This window comes from Notamacropus eugenii, chromosome 1 (assembly GCF_028372415.1).
Source record: "Notamacropus eugenii isolate mMacEug1 chromosome 1, mMacEug1.pri_v2, whole genome shotgun sequence".
NCBI lineage: Eukaryota > Metazoa > Chordata > Mammalia > Diprotodontia > Macropodidae > Notamacropus > Notamacropus eugenii.
Window position 1 is genome coordinate 226,829,331 of NC_092872.1, and position 16,236 is coordinate 226,845,566.

General features: G+C 38.6%; 1 protein-coding gene across 2 annotated transcripts in view; it reads right to left on the minus strand.

Moving 5' to 3' along the window:
* The window catches only part of SH2D4B (SH2 domain containing 4B), a 253,263-nt gene that overhangs the window by 86,829 nt on the left and 150,198 nt on the right, over nucleotides 1–16,236 (minus strand). For both annotated transcript variants that reach the window (XM_072627975.1, XM_072627974.1), the window contains exon 5: nucleotides 14,270–14,417. In XM_072627975.1, the coding sequence (XP_072484076.1) occupies nucleotides 14,270–14,417 (148 nt within the window). The remainder of the gene's footprint in view (nucleotides 1–14,269; nucleotides 14,418–16,236) is intronic.

Below are 16,236 nucleotides of genomic sequence, written 5' to 3' on the forward strand. Positions count from 1 at the left end.
ATTTCTTGTGCCTTCTTGAGGCACATTGTGACTTCAAGACAAATATATTTGGTCAGATGTTAGTTACTCTAGGAGTCATGAAGGGTGAAGAAAGACCAAAAGATTAGGGATAAAAGTGTTCCCCTCCTTTTAGAGCTTCCTGGGCAGCACTTTTGCTCACAGGCAGAATGGAGCATGAAACTGATTAACAATAAAGCTGAGAATAGGTTGACTGGCCCTGAGGCATGCTGGCTAGGGCGCTCTCTGTAAAATGATGACAATTCCCCTAATCAGCAGCCTTGGTGGTAAAAGTAGTACGATAAGCAGATAGGGGCATCAGTGCAGCAGAGAAACAGTGAAGGAGAGCTTTGGAAGATAGCATTGGTAGACAACATTTATGGCAACATTTAAGAACCACACCAAGGAGCACCAGCAAGTCAACAGCAACAGAGAGATACAATTCATCGTTGAAAAAAAGAGAATACAACACTGATGTTCCTCCCCTCCTCAGAGTGTGATTATTCCAAGAATTTGTTTTCATCTCTATTGTCACATGGTTGTGTGGGAGACATTACTCATTTGTACAAAGAGGCTAAGAATGATCTTACTAGGTGATTTTTGCTTATCTATTTTGCTATTCTGCTTGAATTTAATACTCCCCCGCATTTTGTAAAATTTATTCCTGTTCTTTTTTAGGTCAGGACCTCAGTGGGGCTTCAGCCATCCCCAACATTGAACCCATGTGACCTGTGATGCCAGAGTTGAGTGGGATACCCATAACATTATCTCACAAGCCTTTTGACAACCCTTTTGTTATTTGATTAAGGGCACCAAAGAAGGATTGGCAACTCCCACTTCTTTTCTTCCTGCCCATCTTTCCTCTTGTCCTCTCACAGACCTTTCATGACATCCTGCCAAACATATTACTGTAAGTTTCCATGAGTCCCTAGGAATTTGATATCATTAAAGCTGAAGTCAAAAGTTCTCTAACTAAACCTGCTCAAATATTTTCAACCTTTTTTTGCCCTCACTCAATGAGAATCTAGATCATGGCACTATAAACAACAAAATCCTGAGATACTATTAAGCTTCCTGTGGAATAATTACTAGACATGTAATAAGCAATTAGAGATTAGAGAAAGATAGAGAGTGTTTATCTGCATGGTTTTCCTAATTCTAAAGCGTTTTCTCATGTTCTTGGAAATTGTTTATAAACTGAGCCCAGGGATCCCTAAGGGATACATGGGAGGATTCAACTATTATGTCAGGGAAGAAACTCAAATCAGGTCTTTTCTTTGGAAGAGATTAGTAATTCTGGTTGTCTGCAGTCTTTTTGTATTTTTAAAATGGACCATACTTCATAGGTAATGATTCCTGGAATGATTTACTGTGTATTTTCATGGTCACAAAACATTGCTATTTCTAAAAACTACAAGAAAATTTGGTTGAAAGGACAAGTATCTCTAAAATGGAACAGACATTCTTCTGACCCAATGGAAGCGTCAGGCAGTATCTTGGACTGACAGTTTGAATTAAAGTAAAAAGTTTTGCCAAGAGGTAACATCTTTGAAATCTTCTGCCTTTTCTCCTTCAACATTCAGTCCTTTACTGGGGTCCTTCTTAAGCTCCTTATGTCTTTACCAATACAACTACATTTACTGTCGATGCTCAAATAAGCTTCCTCCTCCTCAGAATTGTCCATCCAGCTTCCGTGCTGAGCAAAAAGAAAAATTTGAAATAAATAAAAGTAATAAGCTATCATTATATCAAGTCCATTCAAGACAATTCAGCCACCTACTATGCGTTTGGCATTATGTTAAGTATGTGAGAGGATACAGGCTAGGTAACAGTGTCCCTGCTCTTTTTTTGTGTCATGTGGCTGCATGAGTCATTCTCCGAGCTCTGATAAGGAGTCAGCTCCTCAGACCTTAAGCTCCTCCCTTACATTATAAGCTCCTTGAGAGCATGATTGTTTTTTGCCTTTCTTTATATGCCTAGCTCTTAGCACAGCACCTAGCACATAATAGACCCTCTAAAAATGCTTATTGATTGACCGGACAAGTCATCAATCAGTAAATATTTAGAGCACTACTGTAGTGTACAAAGGGCTGAGAGAGACACTGGAGGATGAAAATGGAAGTTGCTTTCTATTTAAGTTTACTTGACCATGACATTTTGGAAAGTATGTTTTTTTCATTGAAAACCTGCCTGTCATCATGTTCACCATTCTCATCATCAGTATCAACACTGAGATCATCATTCATCATCATAATAATCAAATAACAGTCAATAACTGCCCCCTGAGTGATTGATGTTGTTCTACACACTTGTCAGCAAAGTTAAATAGACACAGCTCATGACCTTTTAAGAGTTTATGATACCCAACAGACAGTAGGAACATTACAGATATCAACAGACAAATGGCATACATGGTTGAGAAAAGGAGCTGGTTAATAACAAATCAGAATTGAATGAAACTAGAAAACATAAACATTTGTGGGACCGTGGGCTCATACATTTTGAGTAGGAAGGGAAACAAGAGCATCAAGTCCAATCCCCTCATTTTACAGATGAGGAAACTGAGACTCTAGAGAAGTTAAGTAACATGTGCTGAGTTATGCAGCTCAAAAGTGTGAAGATGTCCTGAGACTTCATCTCCAGCTTTCATCTTTAGAATATTACAAACTTAGATACACTTGAGAAGTTAACATTTACCATTTAATTTTACCTCCCAATAGTGCCATCTGAAGTTATGAGAGCAATTTTCCCTAATGTGGGAACTGATATGACCATAATGCTCAACTTAATTTTTCAGTAATTGTCTCTGGCACCAAGAGAGGAATCTTTAGCTGTTACATGCAAGCATGAAATATTGGAATTTCTACCCCAATAAATCTCCACATTTTTCCTGGCATTCTCACTGCCTCTTAAGAAAGAACATAGTGCCTTGGATCCTCTAAGACACAACTATTCGTCAGTTAAATGAAAAAATAATATCTTGGACAAAAACTTTTATGAATAGATATGGAAAGTCATGTGACTCATTCTGAAATTGCTGAAAAGTAGAGAAACATTGGTCAGGACACCAGAGAATTCTGGTCTTGGCTCTGCCAGTAACAAGCTCTGTGACCTTGTACAAGTCATTCCCTTTCTCTAGGTCTCAGTTTCTCCATCTGTAAAATGATGGGATTGACCCCTGAGGTCTCTTCAGCTCAAAATCTATGATCCTAAAATGCAAGAAGGTTGAATGTTCACTTGAGAAGTGAGGAAGGATTTCCTTGACCTAGAATCATGAGTTAGGCATGATTCCCCTGCTGAATATAGTTATGCCCTTATCTTGATTTTTTTTTAATTTTGAACAATCCAGGGTTGAATCTTTTTCAGGTTAGCCATTCAGCTGACCACCTCCACTATGCCTGTCTTAAAAAAATAAAAAATAAAAACCTTCCCAAATATAACCTTAATGGAATAGTTCTTAATCCGACCAGAGCAAATTCTAAAGGAAAAATAGAATGAAGGTGGGCAGCTAGGGGACACAGTGGATAAAGTGCTGGAGTCAGGAAGATTCATCCTTCTGAATTCAAATCTGGCCTTAGAAATTTACTAGCTGTGTGACCCTAGGCAAGTCACTTAACCCTGTTTGCTTCCATTTCCTCCTCTGTAATATGAAGGAGAAGAAAACAGCAAACCACTCCAGTGCTTTTGCCAAGAAAACCCCAACACGACTAAAATGATCAAATAATAAGAGCAGAATGATGTTACTGTCTTCCTGTGGTGTGAGGACTCTGATTCATGCATAACCTCTCTATGCTGAGACCTTCTCTTGCCAAATAATCCACAAAACTACTTTGATTCCATAGTACAATATTCTTTTCCAAAATAAACATCAGCCTAAGTCCCTAATTTCTATTTAGCCATCCAGTGCCTGATTATTTCATTGTTGCTGATTACTCAAAATATTTTGCCCAATGGATTTTCTATAAAAAGCAGCAAAAATAATTTGCCATTTCAAAAACATCCTGATTGAGTTCTTGGGTCTTTTTATTGGTCTTATTCGACCTGGCAAAACACAAAGGAACTACAGAAAGCAGACAATAAATATAGCGGTAGATTGTCCACTCTCTAGAGTTGCTTGGAGACAACATGGTGCTAAAGAGATGAATCTTTGTTCCATTTCAAATTTCATCCCTTTGCTTAATTAGCTAATGACATTGATACTGTCACCATGTTCACCTCCTACCACCCTGCTGTTCACCCTAGGCTCATTTTTCATCCTGACCCCTTGCAGAGCTTGCCCCATAGTCAGGCTTGGTTGCAGGGAGGCAAGAGATGATGGAACCTGGCCAGTCTACTCCTAGGAAGATTAATTTCGGCAATAGGAAAGACCTGGCTTATCGCTCCTGCTTCCCTGTTACTTGGCAGAGTAAGGTTGGAGTCACTGAAGCCCATTTGAAATACCCAGAAAGACAGTTACCACTGTATCCATACTTGAAGTTGTTCTACTGGGAAACTCCAGGAATAGAAAACACAATGGACAAGAACAGGTTCTATTCTCAATTTTACCTTAGATGCCTGGAATATGCTCTCAAGTCTGCTCTGGCTTTCTCCATCTGGGGAGAATAATTAATGCTTTATAGAAATATTGTGAGACGAATGTAATAGTATGAAAACAATGAGTCTTTCAGAAGAAAGGTGCTGTTTAAATTGGAAGTATTTTTAGCCTTGCATTTCTCTACCCTCACCTATTAATTGACCTAGAATCTGTTTAGAGCTTGTTCATTCAATAATCCGTGAAAAATAATAATTATTAACTGCCATCTCATGAGCTTCTGGCTGCTTGGAATAGAGAGAAGGATACCAAGCCCCCTGGGCAGGTAGGGGTGCAGTGGCTAGGATGGGGGTCTGGAATCAGGAAGACTTAAATTTAAAGCTGACTTCAGACATTTACTACCCGTGTGACTTCGGGCAAGTCATTTAACCTCTATCTGCCTCAGTTTCATCAACTGTAAAATGAGGAGTATAATAGCACCTACCTCCTAGGACTAGTGTAAGAACTAAATGAGATTATTTGTAAAGCACTTAGCACAGTTCCTGGCACATAGTAAGCTGAATAAATACTTGTTTTCTCTTTCTCTCCCCTTTCCTCTCTTAGATTTAACAAAAGAAATTTGACTAGACTGAGGAGGTGACTTTCTTTTGATGTAAGGGTTGGACTTCCTTAATTCAAAAATAGATTTATCCCTCCCACCCCCTTTCAAAGGGAAAGCATCAACAAACTAGTTCTCAGAATTGCTATGTAGCTTAAAATGTAGGTTTTACTTCTAACTGTCAAGAGGTGGAAGAAGGGCAGGCTAAAGAGATTCTAATAAGAAAAATTAAACCTGTCTTGAATTGGTCAGAATAGGTAAGCTCAAAGAATATAGAAGGTCTTTCCCTGAATCCATTTTGGAACATCCCTTTTCTGCCTATAAATGCTCTCTCATGTTCCCCCTTTGACCTTTCTTTATCAACCACATGAAAGATCATAGGGGTTTATGATAAGTATCAACTGGACATCTAATTCCATCCTATTTTCATAAATGTTTGTGTCTGTCTTTAGGGTGACTATTAAGAACTATATTCTTTATTTCTAAAAGTGGTTTTTTTTGTGTGAATTTGTATATTTGTACTGTTAGAAATTTCACCCTGAAATCCATATGAATTCAAGTCCTCATAAATGTTCCTCTCTTTTTCTAGGGCAAAATAATCTCCATTTATTCAGTGGGGTGCAGCAGGCTGAGCATTCTATTGTGTACTGCTTAAAGAGCCTGAGGAAAAAAATGGCTGAGAAGGGAAGGAATCCATCACAGCTCTAAATCCCTTCCTGGAGCAGTATGAGCATCTTCTTATGATTGGGACTTTCAATCTTAACGACCTTTTTCAGCCCTGAGCTTTCAGACTCAAGTAAAAAAGTCAACATGCTCATCCAGAGGAGGGTGAAGTGGAAAGCTGGAGAGCAGGAGCCAAGTCATTCTGCCTGAGCCAAGCCAAACTAGCAACTGAGTATGGAATTCCAGCTGGTCTGGGCTGATGTCAACACAAGCTTAGGGCTGAAGCATGAAAGGAAAGAGATCTCAATTCTCATCTTGGCTCTGCTACTGACTAATTATGGGACCTAGGGCAAGTTGTCCTTCTTCTGAGTCTCATTTGTTTCCTTACTAGAAATGGTGGCTGGCACCATCTTTCTATGTATAGTATGTATACATGTAAATATGATCATGCTGAGTCCCTCTGCTAGATTGTGATCACTATGAGGGTAGGGACTCATTTGCTTTTGCCTTTGTATGCTAGAACAATATCTGGCATGCAGTAAGCATTCAATAAAAGTTGACTGATTATTGGCTCAAGGATTATTATGATGGAAAATACATGCCAGGTTAAATTGCATTATCCCCTTCATGTAAAGGCAATATGGTAAAATAGATAGAATGCTAAGCTTATATCTGTGTTCAAATCTTGCCTCTGATACTTACTGGCCTTTAACCTCTCTCTATCACCTATGACTCACTAGGACTTAGAATAGATGGGTTGAGGATCTGCCTCAGTTCCCCAATTGATACATCCTTTGCAATGCCAAGTCTCCTAAATATATTAAAGGAAACATAAGTATTTTTCCCTCTTTTCCAAATTGCTCCCCAGGAAGTCTCCCTGGGCAACTAAGGAGTCCACTGGATAGATAGCCTGACCTAGAGTCAGGAAGACTTGAGTTCAAATCCAGCTTCAGATACTTAACTAGCAGTGTGACCCTGGGCAAGTCATTTAATCCTGTTTGCCTCAGTTTCCTCATTTGTAAAATGAGCTGGGGAAGGAAATTACAAGCCATTCCAGTATCTTTGCCAAGAAAACCCCAAATGGAGTCATGAAGAATTGAAAAGACTTGAAAAAGTGACTGAAACAAAAGAATATCACTCCCATCAGGTATATATCCAGTCATTTGGTGGGGTTTTTCTCTGCTTGTTTGTTTTCTCATCCAAGTGTCAGTATTAGTTGTATTATATTATTGGCTCCTTACAACAACCTTGTGAGATGTGTAGGGCATGCATTATTAACCCCATTTTATAGATGAGAAAACTAAAGGCCAGAGAAGTAAAATGATTTACCCTGGATCACACAGCTTGTAAGTAGCACAGCTGGGACTCAAATCTGAGTCTTCCAACTACAAGTTCTACTATTTAGCTAAATTACTAGGAAGTTAATTAAGGAACCTAAGCACCATTTCCATAACAGTTTTAGGAGTCCTCATATCATTTTTGAATGGTTGCCAGTTCCCTCTGAAATTCTGATCAGCCAGGGACTGCTTACAGGCTCTAACTGCTACCACAAAGCAACCACAAATTTACTCCTTTGTGCAGCAAAACTTCTTTGGGAAGCAAAGGAATGAGGGGAGCAAACATTGTGACTTTATAAGCATAAAAGGCTACGTTTAAAACAATGATTCATCTCATTTGCATAGGCTGATGATCTTTTTTTCTCCAGAATTTCACCTTTTAATTCACTTTCCTTTTTTCAATCCCCCAACACATTCCATTACCAAAACAAAATTAATTTAATGTAAAATCAAGCATTTCTAATTCACTTTTCATGTACCTCTATAGTTCACTTCTCACAGGTTCTAAGCCAACATCGTTCCTTTCAGGAACACCACATGACACGTTTGTACTAGCCATCTTCTACCTGTAAGGCTTTTCCTCCTCAATGCTGCCTCTTAAAATCCTAGTCGTCCTTTAGGACCTAGCTTAGGTTCCATCTCATCAGTGGTTTTGTCTGATCTTCTTCCAGGTTCTTAGTAATTCTTTTATTTTTAATTACCTTATACTCATTATCTGTGTACTGGGTCGTCTCTATTTCTGTAGAGTAGAAACTCCCTGAGGACAAGCATTGCTTCAATTTTGTCTTTTTATCTTCAGCTTCTAGTCCATTGCCTTGCACATAGTACATACTTAATAAATGTTTGTTGAATAGAAATGGAAAAAAATTAAATTCAAATACTATAATTATAATGAACAATGTTAACCCCAAAGCAGACATATAAGAATGTACCTCCTTCTCTTATTTGTAGAGATGTGAGGCTATTGCTATAAAACCCTGCATATGATGATTAACCTAATGTGTTGGCTAATTTTTCTGAATTCTTTTTCTTTTCCCTCCTTCTGTATTCTTCTATATGAGATGGCTCTTGATGGGGAAAGGGAAAGGATGTTTTAGGAAATAGTATAATAATTTGTTAAATAAAATGATGTTTTGAATAAAAATCCATACTTGGAAACAGCTTTCTTTGAGAAATGAATTGGTAAGACTTCATTAGGGAAAAAAAAGTTCATCCACCAAATCACAATGGATCAGATTTTAAATTTATACAGTTTGAAGCTTCTCTGGGTGAATGGATCATGCCTCCAGCTCAAACTGCCCTGTCCTGCCAAACCATTCACAGCTGGTAAACTGGTAAATTAAATTCGCTCTCAGCATCTTCTGGAGACCTAGGACCAATTCTGCTGTTCAGAATGAATAGCTAACTCCATATTCAAATGATCCCACATGGGATAAATTCTTCTTTGTTTTTTTTTAAACTTAGAGAATTTAATTTGGAGTTTTATCAAGAAATTCTGCTACCTAGACACCATATCGGATTAATGCACCATTGTATCCTTCAAATTAAATTAATTTGGTGCAGAATAGCTCAGTTGAGTGTGAATGGCAGGTTCCTGAGAACAGCTAATCTGTCTTTAAGAAATCCTAAATGAAAAGAACACAAACATAAGACTGGAATCATTGCACATTTTCTCTCTTTTAGAGTGGCTTTCCATTTTCTATTATCACAGTACATTAATTAGCAAAACTGTAGCCCATAAACTGGATAATTTCAATTCTTTATACCTGCAAATTCACTGACTAGACCATCATATTTCTTATTTTTTTTCCTTTTTTCCACTTTAATATTTTAAAGAGAGAAAACAATACTCAAGTAAAATTAAGGAGGTTTGGAGAAAGAAATTGACCTCTCTGGGTCTTATTTTTCTCATCTGTAGGATGAAGGGATTGAGTTAGAGGTTATTTAAATTTCCTTCCATCTCAAATAGTCTATGAATCTATGAAACCATCCTGAAAGATCCACATGTAGCTACTTTTCACCCCCAATACAGATCCCCCAATGTTGTAGGTTGTGTCAGTATATAAACTTTTGACTATTAGCCACTTTCCTTTTTATAAAACATACTGTTTATTAAGTACCTACTGCGTTCAAGGCCCTGTGGTAGCCATTGGGGGACCAAAAATGAACACGAGCCCTTGACGTCAAGAAGGCTACCTACCTCAAAAGTCAAATCTCTACCCACTATGTCATGCTACCTCTTTATAGCAAGTATTATTCATCCCCGTTATATAGATAAGGAAACTGAGGCCCAAAGTGGTTGCAATTTTCTGAGGGTCACACAGCTAGTATCAGTCAGAATTCAAACCCAGATCTGATATCTAATCCACTGTTCTTTTTATGCTCTATGCTGCCCCTCAGTCACATTGATGGTGCGAGGAATATTTTGTAGTATAGTCCCAGAAAATGACTGGAAAGGATTGGAAAGAATTCATACTTTTATTGTCAAAAGTCCTGTCCATAGCCTTCAAGAGGGAGTGAGATGAACCACATATGCCTAGCTCCTACTCTGCTGCTTCTCCAGCAAAGCTTTCCTTCCCTGAGGATCTGTGATGGGGTAAAGGCCACCTTGGGTTCTTAAAACCCCAATAGAGCACATGCTGTCACAGATCTTATCTACCTAGAAAGGCTTCAAGTGTGATCCACAAACTTATTGTATGTCCATCAGCCAATGGCTAGCATAGTTAATTGTGATGGAATTTATTGAATTCCTTCAACAGACACATACACACACACACACACACACACACACACACAAGATCTCCTACTACAGTAGTCCCTAAAATCACGTTCTGATTTGTTGAGGAGTCACATCTGCATCACTTAAGGGTCTACTCATCTTATTGAAATTATGGCTCTTCAGAGTTGAAACAAAGTGCTCCTATGAGAAAATCCCACTTTTCCCATTTAATTCACAATTTCATTATAGCTGAGGCATGAGGCTTCTAGCTTAATTGCATATTACTATGAACAGAGTTTACTATACATACCATGCATGATGATGAATTTTCAATGAATTAAATTATAGTTAGTCCCAACTTACCAATAGCCTGTGTTCTTAATCTGTAAATGGTGACTGTTTCACAAGCCAGTGCAGAAAAAATCATAAAATCTCATTTAATCCATGATGTCAAGTCAATAATCAATACAGATCTATTGTTGTAATTGTTCAGTCATTTCAGTCGTGTCTGATTCTTCATGGTCCCATTCGGGGTTTTCTGGCAGAGATACTAGAATGGTTTGCCACTTTCTTCTCCATCTCATTTTACATATGAGGGAACTGAGGCCAACAGGGTTAAACAGAGTCAAGTGACTTGCAAGTATATGTCTGAGATGATCAGATTTGAACTCAGGTTTTCTTGATCTCAGACCAAGCCCTCCATCCACTGCACCACCTAGCTGCCCCATACATTTATTAAGCACTTACTATGTGCCAGGAACCAAATGAAGTACTAGGGATACAAAAAAGGGGGGAAAGAAAGTAACTGGTCTTAAGGAGCCTAATGGGGGAGATAACATGCAAGCAACTAGATACAAAGAAGGCATATAGAGGATAAATTGGCCATAACCTCAGAGGGAAGGCACTAACATTGGAAAGGGATTTTAACAGGGAACTGAAGCCAGAAGGCAGAGGTGAGGAGGGAGGAAATTTCAGGCATGGGCACAACTAGCGAAAATGTACAGAGCTGAGAGATAGAGTATCAGGTTCTCGAAACAGCAATGCTATCAGTGTCAGTGGGTGGCAGAGTGCATGGAAGGAAGTAAAGTCTTCCAGGAAAGAAAATTGGAAAGGTAGGTAGAGAAAGGCTTTGAATGTCAAGAGAGAATATTATATTTCATGCTAGAAATAATAAGGAACCAATTTAATGAATGGTAGTGAAATGATTATACCTGCACTTTAGGAAGACTGATTTGTGGAGGACAGACTGTTGTGACAAAAGACGTAAGACCAGAGACCAACCAGAATTCTACTGCAATAGTCCAAGAGTGAAGTAATGAGATCCTAAGCCAATCGTGTCAGTAGCAGATGAAATACGAGGACTCAAGCAAAAGTTATTATGAAGGTAGACACTACAGGACTTGGTAATTGACTGTATTGAATAGCACTAACATGAGTTTTGGGTCCTCTGAACTGACAACCTTAGGATCAAAGTTTGAGAATTGTTGGGGACTTCGAGGTGATCTTGCTGACCCCTCTCATTAAAATGATTTGCTTAAGATCATCAAAGATGTAAATTTCAAAGTCAGGATTGAATCTAGGTTCCTCTTACTGCAAACTCACCATTCTTTCCTTTACACCATTCAGATAAACTTTCCCTATCCCTCACTATTCTCCACATTCCAATATTTATTACGTTCTGGGTCTTCCATTTCCCAGTTCAATCACCCATCCCTTTAGTGTGGCTGACTAGCTAAATGTTGGGAGAACAACAATCTGGTTACACGAATTTACCCCTCAATGTATTTACTTTTTAAAAAGATGGTGCTGGTTATCTGAAATGAAGCCCAGCCCCCTTTCCACTAGCCAGCCAGCTCTGCCTAGGAATCTGTCTTTAGGATAGGACTTCTTAAATATTTCTGACTTTCAGAGTTTCTTTTCTTCCTCCACTTCTGAATCCACCTCTTGTCCTGTGACTCTCATGGCAGTAAGAAGTCAAACACTGAATGGTGGTAATAGGTGAGTAGCCATTTACAAGTCATAGACTGCCTGTACAGTAAAGTACAGCTAGCCCTAAAATGATACTGAGTAGAACTGAATCTTTGCTTGATGATTCAGGACTTTGTCATGCCTAAGGATCACCACTATGAATATCAATCATCATTACCTAGAATTACAACAAAAAATCTCTTTAAATTTTCAATTGTTTCAGATTCTAGATAAATAGAACTTAATATTGCTAATTTTATTGGCTGTGTTGCTATAAATTTTGTAATAATATTTTGTGTTAATTAGTATTTGTAATAATAAAATAGCAATATTTAGAAATTCTTAAGGCAAGAGAATTATCTTGTACTCTCATTTATTAGAGAAAGCTAGGGAATAACCTTTTGGCCACTGTCTTAGGGAGAAAAGAGGTCCCATCTGTAGGGAATGAGTCTAGTTCTAACAAAAAACAAAAGAATGGACTAAGTGACCTTTGGAGACCCTTTCCTAGGAAATGATTTCTTGATTTCAAATACTTTTAATAGATAAATTTTTTGTCAATCTTATTCTCTGCAAGTTCCTTGGGGGCACAAATAGAAACAATTTTTATAAGATAAGGCATATATTCCCCAAGACCTATTATTCCTGTTGCAACTCTGCCTGCCAGGATGATCTGAGTGTAGCTCCATGCTCACTTGTCCTCCCTCAGCCTCAATGTCCTCATCTGAAAAGGGGCATGATAACAGTGCTGTTGAGAAGATCATCTATGTAAATACTATATAAACGTTAACTTAAAATACTGTATAAATGTTAGCTAGTAAGCATGTTTTCCTTTTCCCACTAAGTCTTAAAGACATATTGAGAAATGCCATTGCTCTGACACTTGTCATTATGACCCTGGGAAATTTCCTGCCTTATTTCCTTCATCTTTCAAAGGGCTAATACTTGACCTATTACTTCACAACGTTCTTGTAAGAAAAGTGCTTTCTGAGCCTGAAAGCATCATAGGAATGTGTGCTATTGTTACCAATGAGAATGACCAAAATTGTTCTTTCAGAAGCTAACGTTAAAGATTTTTCCTTAGTGCCCTCACTGTTTTCTCTCCAGTAGTAAGAGCCCATTGAGGAAAAAAGAATGTGGCACTCAGAAGATGAGCAAAAACCATGATATTTCCTTTTTTTCTCTAGTCTTTAGACTTTTCAGACACAATTTGTTCTCCTGAAAGAGCCTCTGAATCTGGTATCCAATTCTGATGGGGAAAAAAATCTTTCCTTATATTTGTTCCAGAGAATTCCAGTTGTTTCATGATTGCTGCCTTGCTAACTGACGCATCATCACCATGACATAGATAGCAAATATATGATTGAAGATGATTACACCAGGCCATTTTCTCTGGAGAGATATACTGCAAGGGGGAGAAGAGACACAGAGACAGAAATAGTTAAAATCTCTGTGTAAATTTAGGCTGTATCCTAGCACCAAAGAAATTTGACCAACCCCTGTATTTTGTGTTCTCTGATATTCATGATTGATCAAGTCAAATCAACAAGCATTTATTAAGAAACTACTATGTTCCAGGCACTGTGCCAAGTGCTAAGGATAAAAAGGAAGCCAAAAACAATCCTAATTTCAAGGAATTCAAAGTCTAATGGGGCCAGGGCAGAAAGCAAAAGGGAAGAGATAGAATGAAAACAATTATGCATGATATATACAGAATAAATTACCTCAGAGGGAAGATACTTGGAGTAAGAAAACTCAAGAAAGACTTCTTACAGAAAAAAAGAGAATTTTAGCTGAGATTTAAAGAAAACCAGGAAAGGCCGAGAGGCAGAAGCAAAAGCAAAGGGGTGAATTCCAAGCAGGGGAGACTGAGAGTGACAATGCATGAAATTGGGAACACCAAGGAGGCCAGAGTCACTGGGCAGTAGAGGACAGGGATCAGAATAAGGTGTAAGCTGCCCGGAAAGGTGGGAAGAGGTCAGGTTATAAAGGGATTCAAAAGCCAAACATAGGACGAGCGGTTACTTGGATCAGTGGTTACTGGGTTTTCTGTTCAAGCCAGTTTAGTATCTTTAGAAAAAGCTCAAACTCTGTTGTCTATTTTAAAATAGTGCCTTATAGTTTAAGTCTGCTCTAAAGTCTGGGCTTTTGTCATATGGGTGCCTTCATCTTCCAGGGCCCAAGAGTGCAGTCAAGGTAAGGAAAAGGGCATGCCTCTTTCGATCCCTTTTGTGGGTGAGTTTCATCAGTAGTTTATACGCTATTTCCAAAGTCTGTAGCCATATTTGAGGCAGCAGAGACCATATTTCTGCTCATCAAGATTCAGAACTAGACTAACACAGTTAAGGAATCTTCAAAAAGGAGACACCGATGAAGTCATTCTATGGAAGCAAGGAGCTGTCAGCCCCAGCTCCCTTCGCTGCTCTCCTAGCCAAACTTCAAGCACTAAGTCTACTCACACTGTTCTTCCCATTCACGTTCTTCCTTTTCACTGGCTTGGCTCTGCTGCTGGGCTTGCTTCAAGGTCCAGTATAATTCTTTGGCTCTCTGCTCTTCTTGAAGGCGAATCTGCATTTCTCCCTTTTTCCTCTCCTCTTCTTCTTTTCTCTGAAATAGGACATATTGAGAAGGATGTCACATACATTACTAGGGAGAGGAAAAGGGGGTCTGTGGGGGCAGTGGGGGGAGAGGGTAAAGCTTCCATAACGTGGGCTTTGGGGGCCAAGGCATTCTGTCAAAACACCTGCAGAACTGTCCAGACAAACCCACTTCCAGTCGTGTCTGTGCTCCCACTGGCCGCAAATCAGCAATGTTCCCAGAACCAAATTCAGCCTGATGAGCTATTCGGCCAAGAAGCCTTGTGGAAAGGATATGATTTGTATCCGTGAACATCTCCCCAGTACTAAGTTGTTCCAGTACAAAATGCTAACAGAAGCAAAACAACAGATTTATTTCCTTCAGTGGCCCTAACAAGATTTGATTTAGTTACGAATTTTTTTTTTAGAATACAGACTATCTTCCAATTCAAAGATACATTTTCTAAACAACTAAAAAAGGATCCAAGCAATCTAGGCAAGTCAAGAGGAGGTAATGTACCCACCATATCCCTTTTGATGAGTTATAACAATCTAATTCTATGCAACCTTTTCCCCAGGAGTGACTTCACTGCTTCAGACTGTATGTAGGTATCCCTGTCCCCAACACTCTATGTAAAATTACATTATTTAACAGGAAGCAAAGAATGGGGCTTTTGTTCACTTTCTTTAATTACTGAGTGAGACCATATCACAGAAACCCAGAAGGCCTGGAGAAAACCTATGGGGGAATGCTTTCCTACTTTGGAGGTACCTCCAAACACGTCTTTCCAATCCAATAGAAAATACACCAAAGCCTTTGTTGATTTATAACATATTCATAACGGAGGCAAACTGACACAAGATGAAGGCTGTGGTCTGGATCCCAATCACTATTCTTTGGACACAAGCAACTTCTCGGTAAAGATTAAAAATCCTTCAAGTAGCATTTGAAAATAATGTCTCATCAATAGGAAAGCTACATTACTATTTCAGTTAAAGCAGTATTGTATCTGCATTAACCCCTCATTAGGTTACTCCCAGTAATGCTCTGATAATGAATCTATGATGAGTTATTAGAGGTAGATAAATGGTACAAGTCACTATTGATATAGATATATCTTATTTTTTTTGTATCTGTGTGGTGAAATAAATTTTGCATTTAAGAGAGAAATATGTAGGAAGGATATACAGTTTCTGAAGCAATCATAGTTTAGTATAAATTCATGAGCTTCTGAAACAAGCATGGAATGCTAGAAAGACCCAAGGACTTGAAGTCAGAAGAGTTGGATTCTAATCCCAGTTCTGCTAATTATGACCTGTGTGACCTTAAACAAGTCACTTATCTCTTGGGGCCCCAGGTTTCTCAATGCAGTACAGTAGAAATATTAGTAGAAATGGAATCAGAAGATCTGAATTCAAATTCCAGCCTTGTTACCTACATGACCTTGGTCAAGTCATCTAACCTTTACAACCTTCATCAGTAAAGAAAAAGGGTTGAGCTTAGTGACCTCTGAGGTCACTCTCAATTTTATATCTATGACTATATGAACTCTAAGGTCCCTTCCCACTCTGGTATTCCTTAATTCTGTTTATCAGTCTCCATTTAAAAATAGCTATTTAGATGTATTAGAAAACAGTCATGCAAGGCCAAGATCAAGTCTCAGCTCCTCCATAAAATCTTCTCTGACCTCCCTGACCCTCACTGACCACTCAATTAAATTCAACAAGCATTTATTGAATGTCTACTAAATGGGGTGTAGGATGTGTTCAGGGAGGACCAGTACCTTTGGTGATGGCTGCTGAGCCCTTTCTGGGGCTCTTTCCACCTTTGGTGTCCTCTTGTTCCACCT